At 37.8% G+C, this 16,232-nt stretch overlaps 2 protein-coding genes across 2 annotated transcripts; both read left to right on the top strand.

Moving 5' to 3' along the window:
• The first annotated feature begins 258 nt into the window (after nt 1-258).
• LOC117634496 (Werner Syndrome-like exonuclease) lies at nt 259-1,277 on the top strand. The gene has a single exon (XM_034368629.1). The coding sequence runs from the start codon at nt 350-352 to the stop codon at nt 959-961; it is 612 nt and encodes a 203-aa protein (XP_034224520.1). The 5' UTR covers nt 259-349; the 3' UTR covers nt 962-1,277.
• Nucleotides 1,278-7,096: 5,819 nt separating this feature from the next.
• LOC117635189 (uncharacterized protein DDB_G0290685-like) lies at nt 7,097-14,542 on the top strand. Its single transcript, XM_034369540.1, has 2 exons — nt 7,097-7,663; nt 14,258-14,542. The coding sequence occupies exons 1-2, from the start codon at nt 7,097-7,099 to the stop codon at nt 14,540-14,542; spliced, it is 852 nt and encodes a 283-aa protein (XP_034225431.1).
• The last annotated feature ends 1,690 nt before the right edge of the window (nt 14,543-16,232 follow it).

Genomic DNA, 16,232 nt, shown 5'->3' with positions numbered 1-16,232 from the left:
GTCTACTACGGTCTTTCTCAACTCGCTTGATAAGTTGGGCATGCGTGACACCTTTGCTTCAACTTGAGGGGGAGTGTTAGCGAGATCCTAACTTAATTAGGATATTTATTTTCTATTTTATTAGGATTATATTTCTTTGTACAGATATTGTGTAATTAGGATTTTATCTTATTTTCTAGTTTAACCATACTAGGGTTACATCTGTGTACTATAAATACTTTCTTTTAGAAAATGAAATATAATCTGAAAAATATTCTACCAATATTGTTTGACTTCCTTTGACTTGGAGCTCTCCCTCTCCTCTCTCTCTCTCTCTCTCCGTGTGAGCATCAGCAGCAGCGCAGCCACAATGGCCGTCAGCATAGTAGACTATGAACTGCCACACGACACCCACAATGTGTACGACGTGTCATTTCACGGCGATCGGATCCACACTCTGGTCACTCACAGCTCGTCCGTGGTGGATTCATGGCTCGCCCAAACCAATCTCCAGTCCCGAATCGTAGGGCTTGACGTGGAGTGGCGCCCCAACTACAACCGTTCGATCGAAAACCCAGTGGCCACGCTGCAGCTCTGCGTGGGCCCCGATTGCCTGATCTACCAGCTCCTCCACACCGAGCACATTCCCCAGGCCCTCCACGCCTTCCTCGCTAATCGCAGCTACACATTCGTCGGCGTAGGCATCGGCAGCGACGTGGAGAAGCTCCTCCTTGACTACGGGCTGCACGTGGCCAATGCGGTTGATCTTGCTGTTTTCGCAGCGCATAGATTTGATTCGACGGAGCTGAGGAATGCTGGGTTGAAGGGATTGGCCAGGCAGATGCTGGGGAAGGAGGTTCAGAAGCCCAATAGGATCACCATGAGCAGATGGGACAATCAGTGGCTTACTTGTGACCAGGTTCAGTATGCTTGTGTTGATGCTTTTCTTTCCTTTGAGATTGCTAGGCATTTGAATGTTTGAAATATGGGTTTGCGTTTTCTATGTCTATGGATTTAGGTAGTGGGTTTTAGATTGCAGGAGCTTTGGAAGTGGAATTGTTTCAAATGGGTTTCTTTATCTTGTTGGGAAACTTTAGAAATTGGGATCAGCATGCTGGTTTTACTTTCTGTCTAATCAACCAGAATTTAGGGACTGGATATTATTATTATGCAGTTTTGAGCTTGTTTATAATGGCTTTGGGTTTTTCATGTGAGAAAAAGTTGTAACTTTTGATATTAGTTGGATTGATTGGATTGGATTTGGATCCTATTGAAAGCAATATGCATAGTTTGTAATGTGTTTATGCTGCAATAGTTTCTTTGTGTAAACATTGAATCTGTGCCTTTTACTTGATCACTACAAAATAGGAATGATTTATTCTCCCTGGTGATGATTATTATGGGGATAATGTATTCAGAGCAACTCCAGAATGCTCTGGTTAGGAATTCCCACTAGAGCACCCATAAGTTTTTCTAGTGGTTGGTTTGGTAGTGTTAGTAGATTTTCTCATTTTATTATTAACCTAAGAAAAAGAGCCTAGCCCAGAAGAAGAGAATAATACTGTAAAAAGGCTCAAGATAAAATACCTAAGAAAAGGGCAGGGCAGAGAAAGAACCGAGCTATTATTTGGTTACATATTTTGAGAGCTTGGATCTTCCTTCATTTGGTTTGCTCTACTATATCATAACAATTGAAACCATTGAAGGCTATCCTAAAATATACATTTACTAGCAAAAGGTAGCATAACCTTGCCCCTATTGATCTGTTGATGCTTTGTGTGTGTTAAGCAATATATATAGATAGATATATCTATCCACTTTTCACATTCTAGCTTTGGCTTCCAAGTTTTAGTGTAAATGCCACACTTAGAGAATGGTCAAATATTAATCAATGAAATCATCACCTTGTAACCTCCCTTACCATTCCAAAAACACTATCTTCTGCAATTACTGGTTTAATCAGTCACCATCAACTTCAATATGCCCAATATCGTTCATGCCAATAAAGCCACAACTAGTGATTAGTCCACTAAATTTCTTCCCATATTTCCTACTACCCTATTAATTAATTGAAAGATGAATGATTTCCAGCATGAAGACTTGAAAAGCTCCATTATGGATGGAAAATGGAACTCTTTATCTTCTTTTTTCTTTCTTTCTTGCCCTGATTCTTTGTGGTAATTATAAGAATATTGTGGGCTTACACTGATCACTGATTTAAGTTTATTAATGTTAGGATTTATGATATGAAAGCAAATATGACATTACCAGCTGTCCAATTAAGTGTGATAGTAAAGTTAAAGTTCATGGGCTATGAAATTACTCAACTTCTTAAAGATTCCTAAATTATGGTCAACTATCAAAATGTGGACGATCAAGTTATGTTTTGATGGACTTCAGTATCAGGTTAGCAACTATAACTGGTTAGGTCCCTACCCTCACATAAGATAGCTCATATAGTTAGTCTAGCTCCATCGAACGGCATTGAGTGAAGAGTTGTAGAGAGTGGGTGATCTATGCCATTTTGAGTATTCTCATGGCTTCATTTGGTATGAGATTTGGTTTATATATGTAGTGTTTTGAGTGTGTATGTGTGTGTGTGTGTGTGTGTGTTTCATTACGGTTTAGTTTATAGTAATCCCTCATTTTTCAGACCCTTATAGGAACTCATGCATATCCAAATTGATGTTAAATTAAACGTGTACCTCTTTTCACTATCCTCAAGCGGCCAAAAAAACTAACACCACATATAGAATCAAACATTTTTTTGAAAATTAAAAAAATCTAGAGCTCAAATTTGCATGTGAAGAAAAAACTATTTTCTTCTTTTCTTCGTGCACTCTCCTTGATCTGTTAAGAACCTATCAGTTTTCTTCTTTTCTTCGTGCACTCTTCTTGTCTTCAATCTAGTACTTCACATAGATTTTTCACTGGCCTCCCTTTGCCCAGGTAGCTGTGCATCTCCTTATCCTTCATCTCTCTTTCCCATCAGAACCACATAGAAAAGAGATTTTTGGATGAAATCGATTGGTTTGTATGCGCATGAATCGTATGAGCTTGATGGATGAAATCGAATGGTTTTTGGGCATGAATTATTTGAGCTCACACTTAAAGTTTCAAAGTGACATGAACTGGAATTCTTGTACACTTTCGTCTGAGATCTTTTGTTACCTTTCATCTTGTTTGGTATCATCTCGGAAAATAAAATAACCTTAAGGATTGGAGAAAAAGTAAAAAAGAACAAACATTCTTTCTCATAGAAATAAATTGACATTCTAATCCAACTATAGAAAATTTTGCTTTGCAGTCTTTAGGGAAGAAAAATTTATTCCAATTTTGTTTTTGATTACCCTTAAAGATTGAATTTTGGAAAAATGGCAAAGGTTTTTTGAGAGAAATTTCCGTTTTTAACAATTTCACAACGCCCAATCATCTCTTACATTTTCCTGCAAATGACTCAATTAAAAATGGAATTTGGAATCTTTGGGCCCTTGTGAAAACTTTTAGATAATTTATTTTTTACAATAAAAAGTTCCAGGTTTTTGTGCCTTTAAAAATTTCCACCCATTGTAGCATAGGTTTGTTTGCGATTTCAAAAAGAAGTAAAAAACATCGAATAGAGGCAGAGGGGAAATTGCTTCAGATTTTCAAGTGCGTCTTTTTGTCCTGCAGAAGAAGAGTTAAAATTGCTTGGAAAATAGAGTACTTATAAGTGAGAAACGCCAATAAGGTGTAGCCCACTAGAAAATAGTTTTGATTTGCAGACTAGAAGTTGTTGGAAGTTTGAAAGCAAATGTCCCATATTGGAGAAAACAAAAGGTTCCATATGCTTTATAAGCAAATGTCCCTCAGTATTCTGTACTTAATTTATATTTGCACATTTATACAGATTTCGTAATTTTGCTACTGTTTATATTTTAAGAGTTGTGCAATAATACAGTGATCCTATAGTATAAAACATTTACTGATTATATCCTATCAGAAGTCTCATGTGTTGAAGAATATAAGTCTCACATCGGAAACTTGATTAAATAAAATACAATATATAATGAATGATTCTACTACTAATATTACCAAGGCATTTTGTGATAAAACTCTACACCTATTGGTTTTTTAGATAGTTAAGTTGGGGACAATATCGGTGTTGTTATTAATGGGTTGTTGGCCCATCTCTCTGAATTTAACAACGTTCGAATCCCTACGGCATCGTAGTTGTGCTTGTGTGTGTGTGTGCACCAGCGAAATACCCCTTCCCTGTTGTTAGATTATCCCTTATACTAAAAAAAAATAAGTGAGAAAATAAAGGGTACACAAATTTAGGAGAGAGTAAAGGCATTAATTGTCAAATTGTCGTGGTAATCACATAGTTGTAGTTTCAATTATGGTAATTTGACCTATGTAGTTTGATTTATTGCAATTTAAGGACACGTCCAAATTTTCGTCCAATTTCTTAACGGAATAAACACTTACGTTGAGTGGTATTTTGGATGGAATTGAATGTGTCCTTAAATTGCGATAGAATCAAACTACATGGGTTAAATTGACAAATTTAAAACTACATGGACTAAAGTGAAAAAACAGGAAAACTACAAGGACAAAAAATGACTTTTTGCCTATCTTTGAGGGATCCGTCAAATAATTTTATTTAAGAGACTTTTAGGGTCTAGGGTACATTACAATATAATTTTTTTTTTTCAGGTCTTTCAACAATCCAAACAGTCTATTTCTCAGGTCTTTATTCATAGATCATTCTTGTATAATTAAAAAAAAAAAAAAAGACAATTTGAAACCATTTAGACATCTAGGTTTGACCAACAAAATAGACGAACATGGTGCTTCAAGAAAGCAATAAAATGACAACTATGAATTGAGTGATCAAATAATTTCGAATTGAAGTGATTTTTTGTAGAGATAATATTTGAAAGAATATCTAAAAGATAAACAATTGATTTTTTTTGTATAAGGGTGATGTTTCGCACTCTTATAGTATTTATAGGAACTCATGCATAATCATTTTTTTTTCATTAATTACTACATATTTTCTACACTCGTAGTGTTTGTCAGCTCGTTATATAATCAACTTACATCTGTTAAACCCATCATGCAATGCATTTCCTTCTAATATTTTGTGATAAAGTAATAGATAATTGACTAAATAAATATCATCCAAAGTTTCAAGAAAAATTTCCAAGTTTTTCATACAATTTCTTTGATTTTTATTCAATTTTTATCGTTATCGATAATATCTTGGTATATCCATTAATGAAAAAAGATTAAACACACCATAATTATTTATTTATAATGATTTACTATAATATTTTACACTTTATACATTGCATGGTAAGATAGGCCAGTTTGGCATTGCTGTGTTGTGAAAATAATCGCTGTCAAATTTGATGTGAGAGAAATCAACTGTGAGAGAAAGTAGTTTGGCGTTTGGTAAAATTTTTGTTTAAAGTGTTGTTGGTATTGATTTTACTCATAATCAGAAAATGAATGCCGATTAATTATTAAACCCAGCTCCTCTTCGAAACTGATTCCTGCATAATCAGAAAATGAAAGCATCACATTAGCTGCTTTCCCTAATAGCTTTCTCTCACATCAATTTTTAACAATAAGTGATTTTCTCACAGTTTACTAAACAGGTTGGGCTTCCCAAATTTTTTTAAAAATCACTTATCATCTCAAATAAGCAATGCCAAACGGGTACTTAGTACCACATAGAGTTCCAATAAGGTTCAAATTTGAGTTATTTACATTAACACCTCCTGAGATTTTTGGTTTTTTCACAAAACTCTTTGAGGTTTTTGAAATTACAAGAACACCCCTTGAGGTTTTAAATTGTTTTCACAATACTATTTTTCATCAAAAGATTGATGATTTTATACAAAAAAAAAATTCTCCAAATAACAAAGTTGACATTTGAGATTAGATTGCATATACCTATTGAGGTTAATTTTGGGGACATTTTGGAAAAGGCCAAAGGAGAGAAATATTTTTAAAAGAAGCCAAAATGGACAAAAATGCCCTTATTTATTTTTTGATTTTCTAAGGAATCCTTTACTTTTGCATGTCTTTGGTTTGAAAGTTGAGGGGTTTTTTTTGTCTTTTTCGAAAAAGTTTTGGCTTTTTCCAAAAGTGAGTTTTTTTGTAGCTAAAACCTAAATTTACTTTAATTTTGTCATTTGTATAAGTTTTTTTTTCCAATGAAATCATCAATTTTTGGACAAACAATCAACAAAAAGGGGTTTGTGAAAACTAACTGAAACCTCAGGTTTGATAAAAATAAAAATAAAAACACTGAAACATTAGGGGGTGTTCGTGTAATTTTTGAGACCTGAGGGGGTTTTGTGAAACACAAGAAACCTTAAGAGTTTTTAGTGTAAATAACTCTTCAAAATTTTCATTGTTTTCATCATCTCAATATTATCGATATTATAGCGATATTTAGGCCAAAATATTGCTAAAGTGTGAGAAATTATTGACATCGATATTTTTTGATATTATCTATATTTAAACGATATGTGTATGGATACGTTCCAAACTATCTTTGACTCGAAAAAATGATAATATTCTTGATATTTCGTTAATATTATTAATATTTTAAACTATGATCCAAATTGATGTTGAGTTTCCCCAACTCTTGGATTTTTAATTTAAACCTGTTGCCTATTTTAAATATCTCAAACCGCTAAAAACCTAGCTCCATATATTTCTATAAAATATTATTTTTTTAAGTTAAAATATATATATATATATATATATATATATATATATATATATATCTAGAGTAGGGTACTCTTAACACCTTCCGTGGTTCTCATATTTTCAACATCATAATTATGCGTGGAGAAAACTTAAATAAACTAACAAACACAGTAGGGCCTGTAGAATGTGATTAGCCCACTTTGTTTTATATTAAATCATGTACGCAAAATCTAATCAGTTTCCACTCACAAAGGATAATCAAAGACGCCTCTATAAATGCGTACCTACAATTATAGAGGTATACAAGCGATTCTTAGCAAGCAATATCAAGTATTATTTTCCATTTCTACATTATTCTCCCTACAAAAATCTCCAATTACATAGCTAGTTTTGGTCCAACAATTTCAAGATGAGGTCGCTGTTACTCTTAGGTGTTTTGTTTGCAGTTGTAACAATTTTTTTCTTCCCTTTTGAGGCCCATGCCAACAAATTGGTTCCGAAAGAGGGAAGGAAAGAAAAGATTGGCCATCATGTCCTAGTGAACGCCCATTCTGGCAGAAAGTTAGAAGGTGAAAATAAACAAACTGCGGAAAATGGCGGCGGTGATAGCGGAGACAACGAAGATGGAGATAGTGGTGACGGTGATGGTAATGAGGACGGAGGCAATGAAGATGGAGCGAGTGATGGTAGTGAGAACGGAGATGGAGAGAGTGATGGTAGTGAGAACGGAGGCAATGAAGATGGAGAGAGTGGTAGTGGTAATGGAGGGAATGAAGACGGAGAAAACGGTGGCAGCGGAGATAGTGCTGAGGGTGGTGATAACGGAGGAGGTAATGAGGATGGGGATAGTGCCGAGGGTGGTGATAACGGTGGAGGGAATGAGGATGGGGAGAACGGTGACAACGGGGATAGTGCCGCGGGTGGTGATAACGAAGGAAATGAAGATGGAGGCGATGAAGATGATGGTGGTGACGAGGTTTTTAGAAAAACATCTAAACATAGCCCAAAAGTTCTCCATTAATGTTATTAACTTTGAGATGAAGATAAAAGACATGCATATATATAAATAAATAAAGCGTGTATAAAGCCATTATAAGAGATGATTAAAGCACGCCATGCATGTTTCTTCAAATTTACGATGAAATCGCCATCTTACCAAATGTTTAAAATGAATGAGTAAGTGCAGGTATTGTGTTTATTGGGAAATTGATGTTATCCGAGTTTTTTCTTTGTCAAGGCTCACTTCGTGTTTGGTTTTTATACTTTGTGCTTCAGATACGGGGAAAATAAGAAATGAACAATTTCAGAGTGAAAACAACCTAAAATAGTAGTTTTCCGTTTTCATTTTTTGTACCCATATTTATTTTTCCCACATGCTTCCCATCATCATTCATCCACCTTTCTATTTCCATTATTTCTCCCATGTATTTCCCCCGTATCACACAAAAGAAAAAAAAAAGAAGAAGAAATGATTGCCAAATGAAGTAGTCGTAATTCTGTCCAGACTCGTTCTTTGGGCTACTCTTTTGTTGCTTTCTTTTCACATATCTCAATTCTGACCTCTGATAGAAGTTGGACTTTCCAAACGTTCTATTAAGGTTTTACACTGCAAATAGTGGTACTCTCGCAAATTAATACAATTTTTTTGGCCTATTTCAAAGGCTGTGAGATTTGGGGTATGATGGTATATTTTATAATATATTTAACCTCATTCTTAGTATATTTTAGTTAATATTTTGAAATTTGTTTGATACTTTGAATTATATTTTCAATATAGGTCTTTCGACTTCCTCTTGAGCAAAACATAAACAAATGAACGAATTTTGGAGTAATTCTAGTTGGAGGACGTTCGTGAGCCACTTCGTATCGAAATTTCAGATTTTTCTACCAAACGGTTATTTTCTAGCAATAAAATAAAGGAGCAGTGTGCGGTGCGGGAATAGTGACATTTTGAGATTTTATTGCTTTTTTGGAGCCCAAGATGACCTCGGATGGGTTCATGCCTTCTGGAGAAGCGTTCAGAATATTTTTATTTTTAAAATAAGCTATCTTGGGCCAGATTTGGAGGAGATTTGAGGCCAAAACGTGGCCGACCAGATTGTGGGCAGATTCTCTTAATCCAATTTGGACTTTATCTCCTAGTATTATTTTATTTTAACTTAGTTTCCTTGTGGAGATTCGGCAGCTAGGTGTTTGGGCCAAAATCCTGCGCACCCAACCCAACGCTACAAAGCCCAGAATAACAAAAGACAAAAACGCTCAGGGCCTGAGAAGTCTAGACTTTAAAAATAAACATGAACCAAAGGTCCAAAGGTCCAAAATCCAACAAAAACCCGGCCCAGAGCCTATCTCAAGCTTGGGCTTCGAAGAAACTAAATTGGGCTTGGCATGATCAAAGTAAAAAGTGGAAACCCAAAAGGAAACAGACCCACGTGATTTTTTTCTCTGACTTTGAAAGCCAAACAAATTCAACTGGGTTGATAAAAGAGTTGATAGAGGCAGGCAAAAAGAAAGGACGTCTCTGAAATATCTGCCACCACAAGATCAAGACCCTTTTTATATATTCAGAGATATTGTTTCTACTCCAAAGAAAGCACCATCTTTCAAGGGATACGCAGGCTAAAGTTCTCAAAAAGAGATAAGCAAGAAAACGGGGAGTTGTTCAAACTAGAAAAAGCAAACTGAACATCACGGTTTGAGCTGTCACAAAAGGGTAGTTGGAATTAAAGAGGGGTAAGGTTCTCTTCCAAAAAACAGAGAAGTGATTGGTCTTAAAAAGAACTGACTATTGAAAGCCTATCTGCCAGAAATTGATAAAAACCCCTTCTTCTTTATATATATATATATATATATATATATTTTTAAAATGAAAGATCTTTTGAGAATTTTTGCCGCCCATTATTGAAAGAAATAAACCCTACTCCAGAACATTTCTTATAAATATAAAGAGAGGGTAAACAGAGCAGAGGGCATTATTCAACAATCACTCAAACAATCAGAAATCAACCAGAGGCAAAAAACTCAAAATGATCACTTCATCATTGAGAACCTTCAAATAAACTGGAGCAACCAGAAGCTCATTTGAGCCACAAAAGAAGCTAGCTATAAATCAGAACTTCCAAAGTTCAGGCTTAGAGAAATAAGTCATTCAAAACAAGACTTCTCTCGTTACAAATTTGGCTCGGCAAAAGCCAAGACAAGTAGAGTTTGAGTTTTCACAAATATGAAAACCTCAACAAATTTTACAGTGCAGTTCCAGCTTATTAAGTCCTCAAGTCCAGCCACTTCTGCCCCTTCAGACTAAAGAAGCCGCAGTTCTACCCCCTCAAAAGCCTCCCAAGGCTTGAAGTAGATTAAAGCTCTGCCAAAATTGAACTTTGGTATCGATTTACAGCTAAAGCTAAGCAATTCAAGTTGTTAACAGCTCAGTCCAGCATGAATGTACCCGGTCCAGCCCGGATCAGAAGTTTCTACCCAGGCAGAAATGGGATTCCAGCCGTCTTCTTTTGTCTTTCTAGAATTGATTTTTCCCTTTTTAATTCTGTAGAAGGCAGTTCTGCCTAAAACAGTCCACTTTATTATCATCTATTTGGCCAGAATTACCAATTTTATACTGTGATAAATTATGAAGTCCTCACCAGTTTGAGGCAAGAAAAGAACTTACTTGGGAGATATTCCTCACCCAAATTCACAATCGCTTATTTAGAAATCAATAACTTGGGGAGCAAGTTATCTGTTTCAAAGAAGTCTGCTAGGATTTTTCATTGCTAGCAGTGACACGCTCGCACACCAAAGAAAATTAGCTTGTTGACTAGTCAATGGTTTTCAAGGCAATGGGGAACTTTGCCCTTCCATCACCGAAGTAAAAACAAAATGGGTGAACACTAGGTTTTAGGGGGCATTTAAGCTCATTCTCACAGCAATTTTAAGACTTCTTTTTGGCTTTTGAACGTGACATTGTGGAGAGCAATTGCTAGGGTTTTGGGTTTTTGCGACTTTAAGGTGTTTTCATTCTTTTCATTCTTAATGATATTTTCTTGGATTTCAATGATGAATATGCGTAACTAATTTTCTTTTGCTAGGGTGAAGCCTTGAACCCTAGCATGAATATGTAATTTTTATTTAATTGCTTATGATTGATTGCATGCATACTTTGAATTGTTAATTGTTGAGGCCCAAAAAATCCACAGTTCGGCCCAAATATATTCCTGGCCCAATGCGATACCTTACCGAGAAGAAACCCGATTTGGGCACGCGAAAGTTCGTCATATACGCTTGCGCACATGCCACACCAAGCAAATAAACAACATGCCACGCTACATGCTTAAGTGGGCCCAAGCCACGCAAGATGTCTGGGGCTTGCTGAGCGGGTTGTGGTATGGATGGTTACAAGTTTTCATGAGGCCCATTGATGAGCCGAGAAATGGAAGTTTTGGGCTGCTTGGGAGCCCCAAAACTCAAGCTCATTTCTTGAGCCCAAATATGTGGGTAAGCATAAATGAGAGAAAATAGTCCATCACTTTGGGAAGTTGGCCAATCCCTTTAGTGAACTAGCCCATTACCTTAAAGAATGGCCCAAGTGACCAACAAAATATCTGAAAGTCTCCATCACATAGCTGGAGATAAAACCATGACAAAAGCCAAAAGCCACTCACATTGCAGGCTGTTGGAATCTCCAGCACATTGGGGGGAACAAGTTTCAAGCAAAAACATCCAAAAAATCAAGGGATACTTGAGCAAAACACCCTTCAAACCAATGTACGTACCCATTGCTTTCCTCCCCATCAGATCTAGCCATAGAAAAGGGGAGAAAAGAAGGAAGAAAGATGGCTGAAAATGGGAGTTCTCCACTAAGGTAGTTGCGGGAAGAGCATTGAGCTCCCAAAAATCCTTGATTTTGTAAGATTGGGCAGATGAGATTTTTACCATTATAAGATAAGTCAAAAAAAGGGAGAAGAAAGAAAGGGATAAGCTTGTCCAAATTGGATAGAAACCATTAGGGTTTCTTGGAAAAGAATAGCTTCCAGCTGCTATAAATAAGACCTCTTCTACCCAACAACCAAAAACACACATTCAGATAGCAAGCTTCATCTATGATATTTGAAACCTCTGTAATTTCGTGCCCTATTCCTCCATCTCCTCCCATTTTCTCTTATGGCAAGTCATTCCAGAGTCTGACATAGCTTTTGTCAAGTTGCTGGAAAAGTACCCAAAACACCCAATACTTCACCACTAGCCACAACCACATCCAGAGAGAAAGCTTCCTCTCTTACCTCCAAAACCCAGCAATTTCGTACTTAGTTCATCCTTTTCCCCCATTTTTCTCTCATGGCAGAATGTTCCAACACTTGACAGCACCTTTGTCGAGCTGCCGGAAAAACATTTAAGCTACCCATTGCCCTCATCTCTCTCCTCAACGAATCCTCTTAGAATCCCTTCCCCCATGCCTTAAAACCCCTGTTTCTCATAGGAAATCACAGTCATTTCTCTCTCTCATGCTAAACTCATGAATGCTCAGCTCCCATGCCACAAGCTTCTCAAGTCAAGCCAAGAATTTATCTGTAAGCTGTTGTTATTTTTGTTGGTGTAGGTAACCAAGGTGTTTCCTAAGGCTTCAATATCCTTTCGAAGCATTCTTAGGGCTTGATCTTTGAACTCAGGCACAGGGGATAACTTCATCAGTTCGCTCCCTACGGCAGCCCAGCCCATTTGTAGCTGGCGAAAGAAAAAGCCCTTACATTAATTACTGTTTTAAACTATCTAATTGTCTTAATGCCTGATCACCATTAGGATCTTTAGAAAAGTAATTGGATGCCATTTTGGTCGGAAGGTTCCCTGAAATTGATGCTAGCTTCTTGTGATTGTAATTTCACTTAAGATGAACACCACGTCTTAAGGGTTGCATGATTTTTCAAAGGGTTTTCACAAGTAGAATATAAATTAGGAAAACCTAACCTTCAAAGTGGCATGTGCAAATCATAAGTAATTGGTAAAGATTCATAGGATTTGCTAGGTGATGGTGAAACCTTAGTGCTTTTATAATTTGGTATTTTAAAACTCTTTCCTTCAATTGTATTTGTTTTGTTTAAATATATATTATTTTTTTTAGTATCAAACAATTTCATAATCATCTTTCTCAACTTTTAATTCTATGTCTATCAAGAAATTGGAGCTGTTGCTGGGGATCGAACTCGGGTCACCCGCGGGAATACTTACCACTATCCTATCAGGGTAAATAGTATTTTTATCAACAACAGCTTATAGATATACTCTATCATTTGGCTTACATGTTTGGATTATTTATTTACCTTCACTATAATTCTCTAACAACACTTGAGATTAACTTTGGCACATCGTGAAAATTGTTTGTTTCGTATTACATTCTACATAGTTGAGTCTTCAGGAAGTCTTCCAAACACTTTGGCCATTGGAGATGTTTCTGAATCTGGGTTGTTGCTAGGCAATAGTACATAGAAAATGAAGAATATAGCAGTTATTTGATACCATCATCTCCTATATGTTTTTGTGGAAAACAAGAAACATGTCAGCTATTTTACCTTGACATGTTTGGTTTATGGGCAACAAATATATAAACGGAAGATCTTCTCTTGGGCACATGGACATTGTGGGAGAAAATTTTCCCACGAGAATATTTGATTGGAAAGATTCCCCTTTCTTCTTCGCCGCCTCTTTCTCCCAGCAAAATAGAACAAATAAGAGGACCACACCCGGGGGGGTGTTGGTCAAAGGCCCTCCGATGCCTAAATTAGTTCAATTGAATTATATAGAAAACAATAGCTAATAGGGTACGAAGATATGTTTATGGTGTAAACCGGCGGGCCGAGCCTTATGTAAAAGAGAAAGAGAGAGAGGAAGTGGCTAGGGTCTGTGAGGGGAAGATCTCTATAAAGTTTTAGTAGTAATTCTGAAGTACCTCAATCCTTGTGCGTAGCCAAGTATTCATAGGGGGCCTGAACGTGGTTGGTGAGGTAGGTGAGGTTAGTGTATTTAGGAATTTGATTATCAAATCCCTAATTAAGTCAAATACACCCAATCTGAATCAAATAACCTCCCAATTAATTCAAGTAACTCCCAATTAACTGGGAATTGTGGTAGGAATCAAATCAATTCTCGACCTAATTAGGTAACACTCAATTTAATTGGGGATTAATTAGGTCAAATAATCCCCAAATTGGAGGAATTACTTGACTTAGGATTCAGATTTAATTCGGTTCCCACAAATGCCCTCTAGCTTCTGCATAGCGTGTGGTGGCATGTAGGAGATGTGAATCAACTATTGGGCTGTCCAGCTGTAATTGGGCTTCCTTCTGTGACTTGGGCTCCTAAGTGGAGGAGGTTAGTGGTTTGCCCCCTGCTCAGGATGTTGAGAAAGAGGAGCAGAATGGTCCATATTCTAATGATCTGTCAGTTGGGAGGGAGGAGTGTTCTGCCAGACTCTCCTAAAAAAGGTAGGTTGTTGTCAAGTCTTCAAGAAACGAAGTTCTGGGTGAAAGATGTATCTCCGTTGAGGAAGAAATAAGTAGAAGTTGCCCTCCCTTCATCTGCTAAGGTTAAGCACCTCCTGGGGGCAGACAACAAGAAGGTTGGCGCTGTGCGAGACACTTGGGACATTCCGCTCAAGCCTCCTGCTGACAAGCTTGGAAACCGTGATTTGCTCGATGAAGTAGTCCGCTCCCGAACTAGTTTACCTTTCGAGAAGCAAAGAGATGTTGGTATTCCTCTCCAAAGTTCGAGTTGTTTGCACAAATCAAGGAATGAAGATCGAACTGGGAGGTGTGCTCATCGACCCAACATTCGCAATCCAGTTGTTGAGTCACGAGCGATCAAGCGTTGAGTTGATTCAGCATCGTCGACTCCTTTGGAGTGAGGATGGCGGCAGTTTGAGAAGACGAGAGAGTCATCTGTCCGGGTGAATGGTTCTTCTACATGTGGAAAAGTCCAGCCCTACAGAGGATGCATACATGTCTGATCTGTTGAAGACGAACCTCCTGTCAAGCCCATCTACTTGCTTTAAGCGGGTTTATCTTGAGACAGTCTCAAGTATTTCCTTGGAAAAACAAAGGGAAGCAATATTTCATCTGCTTAAAAAAGGAGTAGTTCTTGTTGCTGAAACTATCCGAAACTCGTTTGTTGTTGCCCCCTCTTCTACTGCTGACTTAGTTAGTCAAAAATATGCCTATTTCCTTCTTGATCACAAGAATCTGACGTCTACCATGAATGCGTACAACTTGGGCTACTTGCACTACTTAAATGGAAATTATCCCTTCTATGCTAATGGGGATGGAGACATCGGAAAGCTCTGTTCTGACTTTCTCCCTATGCAAAGTGAGTAGATTAATGCTGTGAACATGGAATGAGCTGAGCAGGAAGCTGAAGGGGCAGTAACTGAAGAGGATGAAGCAGAGGAGGATGCAACAGACGAGGTAAAGGCGAACGTCGCGAATCAAGTAGGTGGAGTTGCTGAGAGCGCGGCTGATTAGGCAGACTCCTAAGAGGCTATAGATTAGGGATCTCCTGCTGGTGTGTCGGAGTAGATGAAGACTCATTTATTTCTTTTCAGCTTTTGTAGTATGTTTTCTTGTATAGAATAATTAGTCTTATCTGACCATTTTCTCTTTGTTGAACTTGGTCGGTTGGTCAGCTTGCTATGGAAATTTTCATTATTTTTTTCCACTTCAATTTGCGTATTGACTTGTGAATTGCTTGCGTAACCATCCTGTATTTTGATTGCACATTTCCTTTTAGAGATTTATGAGTGCCAGGGTCCTTCTTGAAGGACTCTGGGCGTGCTCTGCATATCTCGTAGGATGGTTCCCCCTAGGAAGTTGGCGAGTGTCAGGGTCCCCTTTGAGGGACTCCGGGCGTGTTCTGCACATCCCATAAGATGCCTTAGTCGTTGCCCTGCATCTCCTGAAGGACGCTGCTTATGGGCAACTGCATGACTATCTTACCTCCCTTAGGAAACGGATAAGAAACCTAGATACCTCCCTTAGAAAGCATGGAGACCTTCTTTTGGAAAATTCATGGCGCACCTTGTGTCTCCCTGAGGACGTTTCTTTGCGGGCTGAGCCTCCCGTAGGACGCTTCTGATCGTCGCCCTGTGTCTCTCTTAGGACGCTCCTTATGGGCAACTGTATGACTATCCTACTTCCTTTAGGAAACGGATAGGAACCTGGATACCTCTTTTAGAAAGCAAATTGATGCTAACTGACTATCCTGCTGGTCGGCCACGTTGGCGACCTTCACAATTTGGTTGATGCTGACTGACTTCCTTGTTGATTTTTGAGGGTCGACCTTCTCGCCTGCACTGCCTAGGTGGTGTGTTGGTGGACTGTGCTTGTGAAGGATTTTCTGTAGCTTGTCAACTAGAATTGACTCTTCGAAAGTGAGCAGCGGAGCCCTTTTCCTCATGATCCTCATTGTGAGGGTTATCCAGTTGACCTCCCTTGGGGCCTAGCCTTTCCTGAATGCTCCTCTGCGAGTGGACAGCTGAGCGTATCCTCGTTGCAATGGTTGTCTGGTTG

The sequence above is a fragment of the Prunus dulcis genome, chromosome 7, assembly GCF_902201215.1.
Source record: "Prunus dulcis chromosome 7, ALMONDv2, whole genome shotgun sequence".
In the NCBI taxonomy this organism is placed as follows: Eukaryota; Viridiplantae; Streptophyta; class Magnoliopsida; order Rosales; family Rosaceae; genus Prunus; species Prunus dulcis.
The sequence above is the reverse complement of the archived record's forward strand: the minus strand, read 5'-3'. Positions and strand labels throughout refer to the sequence as shown.